Source organism: Hipposideros armiger, unplaced genomic scaffold (assembly GCF_001890085.2).
Source record: "Hipposideros armiger isolate ML-2016 unplaced genomic scaffold, ASM189008v1 scaffold_83, whole genome shotgun sequence".
Lineage (NCBI taxonomy): Eukaryota > Metazoa > Chordata > Mammalia > Chiroptera > Hipposideridae > Hipposideros > Hipposideros armiger.
The window spans coordinates 704,717-713,793 of NW_017731433.1; the positions used below are offsets into that span (position 1 = coordinate 704,717).

Genomic DNA, 9,077 nt, shown 5'->3' on the forward strand with positions numbered 1-9,077 from the left:
TTAAATGCCAATCAGGAAAAAATTAGAAAAAAAATAAGTTTGTATAATAAAAAGAATAACAATTCTTTTAACTGCCCGCATCCTAGTTTGAAGACTTACATGTCTTCATTGCTTTCAGAGACTGTTGAGACCTTCAATTTAGTCTCCCTCATGGCATAATAAAGCTGGTGATATTCAGACCTGCCTTTGTATCCATAATGTGGAGTCAGACTTCCAAATGCATTTTTCTTCTCATTTTTGTTAATAGACTTTTCAAGCATTTGTTATCTTTCATCTGGTTATTCAAATTCCTCCATCAGTGAAAACATAAGAACCAGAATAATAAAATGGCATTACCAACCTAGGAAGGCTTATTTCCACTTCTTCTTCTTGCATCTCAGAGAACCATTTGAAGATTTGATGAGCAGTAATTAGTTTTTCCATTTCTTCCATATTTATCTCTTCTGCAGGAAGTATAATGATTAAACTAAACTCATCACCTTTATAAGGCAATTCCAAAACCTGGTAGCTCATGGAGGATTCAGAAAAATAACCTGGAATAGAGAAAATAAAACGTTAAGTATACTTGGCAATTCCAAAGTCATGCTTTTGAGTTTGCGTTCTCATATTACCGTATTTTGTTCTCAAAAGAGCCTTCATCATTGGGATTTTGACTGTTACACCATCTTTCTTAGTGAAATTCATCAGCTGTGTGTCCTCTTTTCTGAATTTTTGTTTCCAATCCCCCTTGAAATAAATAGCATTCACCAGGACAAGCCGAGTCAGAGGGCCAAATTCTTCCCCTGAAAACATGTCTTTAATTTTTCCTGTGAAGGGGGTAGAGGAGGAGGTAGAAAGCAATATGCAATAGTGATTCAGTAGGCGTGCTTTAAATAGAATTAAAACAAAAACTTCTTTTGCACATCAGTTATAAACAGGGTGCTTTATCATCTAAACAGCGATCTTGAGAGTAAAGGGATACTCCTTTTTACTTAGAAACAGGTGCAAAGGGGATTTTACTAGAAAACAGGAGATAGGGGATTGTCTTAGGGAAATTTGGACAGGCCTAGTAATGAACTCTCTTTAGTGAGATTTTCTAAATCATTTTTCAGTCAGAAAGAACAGAAACTAAATATCTCTTTCTGCATATTTATTGGTAATTTTCAAACTTCATTTCAAGGCTGTCCAGTAGGACAATTAGAATCAATAATTTCTTGGTAAACTCAAACTTGCTGCTCTTGCAGCTGCAGCCACTGACCAGTGGGAAGAGACGAGTATTGAACTGCTAGTGTGATTTTCTTCTTCTAAAAAAACCAGTCTCCTATGTCTATGTCCAATGAGCATTTCAAAGTTATGAGACAAAAGCATGGCTGGGAGCCATGGAGCTGTCAAGGGATGTTCTCATTTTGTATCTTATTACTAGGACTTTCCTGTGAACACGGCTCACAACACCCTTCTCACATTTTCTACCTATGGTTCTCCATATGAGGCTTTCCATAAATAAAATAGTAACATCTTACACCATTTTACACCACATTTTTTTTGTAGCAGAATGAATAAGCAAGGAAACAGACTACTGTTGAACCTGATATATGCTTGTCACTTCACATACATTATAATGAAACTTTCTAATAATCCTAAATTTTAATAACAGTCTCATTTTCAATGGGGCATAGCTTAGAACTTGTTAAGGTTTGAACCCATCTGTATGATTTTAAGCTTGTGTTCTTTCTACTATACCATTCCAGAGCCCCTTTGGAATTTGTGCTAGCTTGTATTTAATTTAAAGTTAAGATTACCATGTTTATGATAGGACTATCAATATTTATTATTAAACATTAACACATCCAACTAAGATGTGTTAATTATTTATTGAATCTGTGGGAAAGAAAGCATTTGGGATCAACAGATCGAACTTATATCTGGCCAAATATATTATTCCTGCTGCCATACTTTAAAGAAACCTTCCCATAAACAAAAATTATTAAAATTCTTCCATTAAGAATTCTACAAATAATTGTTTCTCAAAAAAAAAAGAAAGAAGAATCTGTGTACTTTTCAAAACAGCTTACCATTTCTCTTGTTTTTTACAATTTAGTATTAATTTGAATAATAGGGAAGCAAAGTAGATTTGATCCCTCTGAGACAGTTTAGTGGAAAAATACTCAATCATTCTTTATTTTAGGATATTAAAAACCATGAATGCAATGTCAAATAATGATGTTATGAAAATGAGAAACTTTACCATCTGTTTTGCTTTCTACCCAGGTACTTATTGTCTCTGCACAAGCCTTTGCATCCTGAAAATTCACCAGTTTTATGGCACTCTGAAAAAATTCCTTGTTGCCATGGAGATACTGTTCTTTCACAGTGAATCCTTCTTGAAGGTAGAGGGCACTGGCAAGATTAAATGTAAATTCTTGTTTTTTCTCTGAGGTGGCAGAGAAAAATGACTTCAGCACAGAAAATTCTTCTCCTAAAAAATAATTATAATGCACACTGACATATTGAACAACATAAAAACAACAGCTTTCCAGCTTTGCTTCTAAGCAATATGATTCATATCACGATTTTTTGCACTCTTATGTATAACTAACAATCTTTTCTAATTTAGTATCAATATTTGAAGCATGTATCTATCTCCTGCAGAACATGTATTTTCTGGAGAAACTAGCTTTTACATAGGGAAAAAAATGTCCATGTAAGTTTGAAATTTATCAAAAACAAGAATATGCATTTAAACAGTATGAAGAAAACTTATTCTTTATAGTCAAATTTAGCTTATTCTTAGTTGTTGGAACTTATTTTTAGAATCTCATTCTTTGCATAACATGCGATATTTATGAAACAGGAATGTTAATGAATGCTGATGGGGTTATGACAGTGATGAGCAATCCTTTTCAATATCACTTTTATTTCAGCTTAAGAAAGAATCGCTCTCTTATGAGCAACTGCACCTGTCCAAGATTTGAAATTTACGAAGCAACCCCTAGAATCATCTCTAGAGATGCGTAAGTATCAGAATTGTGTATTTCTTCAGGTTCATGAATTTATATACTTTGGCTGTCTACATGAACAATAAAAATCTTTAACCATCCCAACTATATCCACTGGCCAGATAAGTCCATCAGTGTCAGCTAAGAGTCACTGTTGGCCTATTATTTATTTATCATCAGATTATTCTGACCCACAGTGTTGTTAGGAACTTTGAGGTGTGATAAAAAAAATATGATAAATACTGCTGCTGAGTGACATCCAACAGAAAGGCAGGGATTTTCAATATGGGAAGCAGCACTTTGAACCTTAGTAACAGTGTGTGACAAGTTTGAACTTGTTCAATGTAGTCAGTCGGGTGTGAGCTACGGTTGAGAGAAGGTGTATTTTAAAGTAGGCTGTAAATCACAGGTCACAAACAACACATTAACATGAAATGGGCAAATGGTTTCATCCTCTGCCATGACAATTCTCCGTGTCACACATCGCTTCTGGTATGGCAATTTCTGTCAAATAAAAACATTATGGTGTGTCCTTATCCACTTTAGTCACCAGATCTGTCACCGTGCAACTTCTGGCTCTTCCCCAAAGTCAAAATGACCATGAAAGATAAACATTTTGAACTGATTCAGGACATGGAGGCGGCCATGACAGTGCAACTGAAGACACTTATGAACGAGGACTTCCAGAACTGCTTCAGAAAATGTCAAGAATGGTGGGATAAGTGTGTTCGAAGCCAGAGGGAGTATTTTGAGGGGGATTAATGGCAATGTGTCTTTTAATTTAAACATTCACTGTAGGTTCTGATCACACCTCATATGTGCCTATAAAAGAATTCAGCCCTGAACTTTACTCAATGGCTTTGTGTTCATTATCACAGGGTACAGATAGTTTTTTCATTCCCTTCTGGCTTAATCCTGGAACTCAGTCATTTAGTCAGGGAACTATATTTCAAATCAAAGATTTATTTGGAGCCATTGTTATATTTTCAGTTAATTACTAAAAATACCACTTTTATAGCCTTAAAGTTGATTATGTGCAATTCATTTCTATTGAAGAAACATAAATGGTTTATCATTGTAAGGTGCCCACTGAATAGAGATATCAAGAAGTATTACTGAGAGAAACTTTCTACTCAGTGTCTATTGGAAATAAGGTGTGTGTATGTTTATATGTGTGTGTTAGTGTGTGAGTGTGTGAGTGTGTGTGTGTGTGTGTGGTTGTGTGTGTGTGTGTGTGTGTGTGTGTAAACACTTTCTCAGAGAGCGAGCAGCCCATAGGGCATCTCCATGCAAAGAAGAACAGATGCCCTCACTGGGTGCTATAGACCCATGGTCTCACATCTTATCCAGCTGAGTAGAGACTACATTTCAGCCCCTACTTACCTCCTTGTTCTGGAACTCTTGTGTAGGTATAACCTGCACAACCACGCAAGAGGTTCTGGAAAATGTACTACTTTGTATTTCAAACTATGATTCTCCATTCATGAGACACAGGCACAGACATAAGAGATTTTAGATACAAAAATTTCCTTCCATATGATTGGATCTGAAGAATTTCACTAAGCCTTTACAACCCTGGAATTCCTTATATAAGGAAGGGAAGAAAGTTAATCTATTTTACTTGTTTACACAGTGATTTCAGATGCAAACAGTTCTTGCTATTTGAAGACAAGAGAAATATCTCAATACCTGCGAGGCTACAAAGAAGACCTCCTGAGTAAAGTCATGAGAACTTCTCTAAAAGAATTAATTAAAATCAGAAATAAAGTGGCAAAATTTGAAACCAATTTTCAGGAGCTTGTAATTTTTGAACAATTTTAAAGGAATGGGATAAAAAAAAGGAGAAGGGAAGAAAAATTAGTCCCAACTCATTTGTCAGAGCAAATATATTTATGTAATGCATTTAAGGTCTAAGACTATGTGACAATCGGCTGCCCTTTGACAAATCACTGGACTCAGAAGTCAATGAAAAAATATCATCAAGTAGCACAAGTTTGGAGGTGAATATAAAGTTCTCTGCTTTATAAATTTGATTTAATATACAGATTCATAATCTCTTTTAGCACAGATCAAAAGCATACATACATATGGCTGCCGATAGTCAATGAGAACAAGTTTATTTAATTTCCTACATTAGAACCATGGAAAACCTACAGGTCATGGAGTAAATGTGACTTTTGGTTTGACTGTACCAGACCTCCAGAAACTGTTCTAAAATGCAGTACAAGTTTACTTCTCCTGCTTTGAAGGGCCCAAAGACCAATGTTTGTATGCATTGTGAGAGATCCCAAAGATGAAAAAAACAAAGGCAGTCACAGGATTAGAGATTATTATAGCCAAAGGGTCCATATAAATCATCTCCTCCAAATTCATCTTTTTGTAGTGAGGAATCTAAAACCCAGAGAGATACAGTAACTTGAGAGATGTCAGATCACAAGGTCATTTGACTGCAGAGCTGAGTCAGGAATTCATGTCCAGGTCTCTTTCCATAACCATCTTGGAATAAAGAAGCACCTTCAATTTAGCCTTTGCTTAGTAAGCAGCATTATTAGATGCCAAGGAAAATGGAGCATTATCAGAGGTTCAGTAAACTGGCGAAGGTAAGTTCTGAACAGATGTTTTAACAATGGGGGAAAGGAGGGAAATTGAGAATCCCAGTGCAGTAGGACGCCAGGAGTTGTGTGCCCCCATCTGTAGAATAAGCCAGGTGTAAATGTGAAACAGATTGCTAGCAGAAAAACTAAAACATAGACTGATTCAACAGAGCATACTTTTTGATAATCAGTGGGAATTGAAGGCAGAGCCAGGACTAACGTAAGTCAGAGACACTCACTTTAGGCATCAAATTTACAAGGATGCCATCAAACTCAGTAATCAAGATAAATAATATTTTACTGCAACATATATACCGGGGGTGCCAAAAACATGTATACAAGTGGACACTTTGATCAACGTTGCTCAATGTAGTTCGCCATAATCAGGAGTGCCTAGACGCTGATGGTAACCACTTCGAGCAGCTCTTGTAATTGTATTCATCTTTTGTATTCATTTTTTGTTATCGGTATATGCTATTACAATTTTAATAGTTTTTTCCTTCCTTAAAATGTGTATACATTGTTTTGGCACTCTCTGTACTTTAAAAATCAGTAGTAATGCAAAGAAATCCATGATGAACAAATACAAAAAAATTAAAATAAAGGCAAGTTTATTATTACTGATTTTTCTTTTTTACTTGGGTTCCAACATGGGCACTACCTTCTTCTGATCTGTCACAACCTTCCTTCTGCACTTAGTGCTATTTTGCTCTTCTTTCTCCAGACCTCCTGGACATTTTCTCCATCTTTTTGCATCCTCATTCTATTCTCTTCCTTAACTCTGTAGTTTTTTTCCCTTTATTCCTTAGTTTCCCCCTTTTTTTTTCAGAATTTATTTTTCATACCGTCTCCATTGTTGGCTAGTCTTTCTTTTCTTTTTGCAGTTATCTTTCATCTGTCTCTCCCTTAAGGGAGGATAATAGAAAGCAAGTTTGGTAAATTTTGTTGTATGTGTCAAAATGTTAATGTGAAATTATGCATATATACTCTTCTAAGGAAAATATAAAAATTTTCATTATTGCTCATATGATTTATAATCCTCAGTGAATTATTTTTGGAATTAGTTCTGGGCAAGTTATTTAACCTTTCTTTGCCTCAGTGTCCACACCTGTACAGCAGGCTTATGTCTACCTCACAGAGTAATTATGCAGATTAAATGAAATCATGCACATAAAGCCCATAAAACAGCAACTGTTACTCTATATTCATATACTTGACAGTGACATCATTATTATAATTATTATTTCACTCACAACCCAGAGTTATTAAGACGTGTGTTTCTATACAAGATGAAATCCATTTAACGTAATTTAGATTTCAGAGGCTCTAATTTTGCTAGTTCACCATGGATTCAACTTTACATATCGTCATAAATGTTCTCTTACTTTCCAAGGCAGTATCATGTGACTGAAATGTTTCTGGGGCTATATAATGGGATTTGCTGAAATTAATATTGACAGTGAATCCAGACAAAATCTGGAACATAGTGGTTTCACTTGACATTATTCACATAGGGAAACTCTTGCAATGAATTTCATTCTCACCAACTTTTTTTCTCTATAAAATTGCCTTTATTTAAAGTGACACAAATAAAACCTTGTAAAGAAGAAAAACAAACCCCTAAATATAACTACTCTACACTAAGGCAAAAATATTGAAATTAGTTATAGTGAATAAATTCCCAAATCAAAAACCTGGGTGTGTCCTCTGATGTTTAGGACATATTATCTAACAGAGATGTGAAAGTTTAAAATTAACATTATTATGGAAATTGAGAACACAGAATTGTTAGGGAAATGGGCAACCATACCTTCAAATGGGATGCCCGCACTAAAGCTTCCACACAAGTAACTCAAAAGGGCCTTTGGGAGACTCCAAAGCAACAACCACTCACACACAAAAAGGCCTCTGAAGGGCTATATAAATGTTTTTTATCCCCAAAAATTTTCTTTAAAAACTATTAACCAAATAAGCTTTTAAAATACACACATCAGTGCTTTTTCTTGGTCTCAATTAAGTAAAACAGTTAAATTTTACTTAGAAAACTAATTTTAAAAAGCTAATGAAACAGAGATGCACACTAAGATTTCTGGGTGAGGGTGGTCACCGAAGCATTTTTATAAAAGAATGAAATTAATGAAGAAGGCTTAAGTAAGTAATGCTATTTCCATAAGAGGAAGTAAAATGCAACAATTAAGAAATATATTCTGAAGTATTTGCATGATATGAGAAAATGATCACAACATAGTAAGTGATAATGGAAGAATATCTGTGTATATACATATGTGGGTATATATAGCGGTTGCCAAAAAAATGTATACACATCTTAAGAAAGGAAAACTGTATTAAAATTATAATATTCAATGTATACCAATAAGAAAAGATGAATACAAGTCACATTTGACTTCTGCAATTACAAGAGGTGCTCAAAGTGGTTACCATCAGTGTCCAGACACTGCTGATTATATGGAGAATTAAAGCTTGGGCAACACTGACCCAAGTGTCCACTTGTATACATTTTTTTGTAACCAATGGTATATGTATAGACACACACATACAGCATAACCTCAATTAATTAAAACTGGCTTAATTAGACTAGAAGAAAATATACAGATATACACACAATTTTATATCTGTATAGAATTAATTTCTTGATAAGTTATTTTGGCAACATTTTAATTATGAAATGATTATTAATGAATAAATATTATTTACAATTACAATTCTCCATTTTATTATAGTTTTATACTTTCTATAACATTTTTTATTTACTAAAGTTCTATGACCCTGAATTTCTCTCTAATATTTAAAAAATAAATTTGGCTAGATCTTATCCAATATAAATAATTGTATGTTAAAATCTCACCAGTTGAGGTTTCCTGAAATTTTAAAGCTTGTCTTATCTGCTGTTGTGCTTTTCCTTTTGCTCCCAGGTGTACCATTCCAAGAACCAAAGTTGTTCCAAGGGGGGAAAATATAATGTTGTTCTTATGAGATGAACAAATAGCTTGATAAAGATCCACTGCAAATTCAGCATTTCTTTGAGCCAAGGGTCTTGAGGCTTGACCTCCAGAAAAAGCCAATAGTAGACCCCACAACAAGATCTTATCCATTTTGACCTCTGTGCATTAATTCAAAATACATTAGTTTTCAAAATAATCAGAGCGTACCATGTAAAAAACTCAATGGAAAATGTTTTACCTATTACAACTTCCTGTCTTACTAGGACAAATTACCACAAGAAGATTCTAATGCCAGTTTTCAGACAAAGCATCATCTATTAGGAGAAATTTGTGCTAATGGTATTTTTTTACATTCCTTCAAGAACCAGTCCAAAATATACAGTGATTTCTTAAAATCAAAGGAGAAATTATAATTCTGGAACATAATCAATAGTAATACTATACTTAAGTAGCTATATGATACTTTTTCCTATTTTTTACCCATGGTTTTAAATGGGATAACTGTAACTCTGATATCAAGAGAACCCTCTGTCCAGACTACTGCA

General features: G+C 34.3%; 1 protein-coding gene across 1 annotated transcript in view; it reads right to left on the minus strand.

Moving 5' to 3' along the window:
- SERPINI2 (serpin family I member 2) overlaps positions 1–8,685 on the minus strand; it is a 30,619-nt gene extending 21,934 nt beyond the window's left edge. Inside the window, exons 1-4 of the mRNA XM_019643908.1 lie at positions 8,436–8,685; positions 2,225–2,455; positions 612–806; positions 341–533 (exon numbers count right to left, since the gene is read on the minus strand). Of these exons, the coding sequence (XP_019499453.1) occupies positions 341–533; positions 612–806; positions 2,225–2,455; positions 8,436–8,682 (866 nt within the window). The 5' untranslated portion in view covers positions 8,683–8,685. The remainder of the gene's footprint in view (positions 1–340; positions 534–611; positions 807–2,224; positions 2,456–8,435) is intronic.
- Positions 8,686–9,077: the final 392 nt, after the last annotated feature.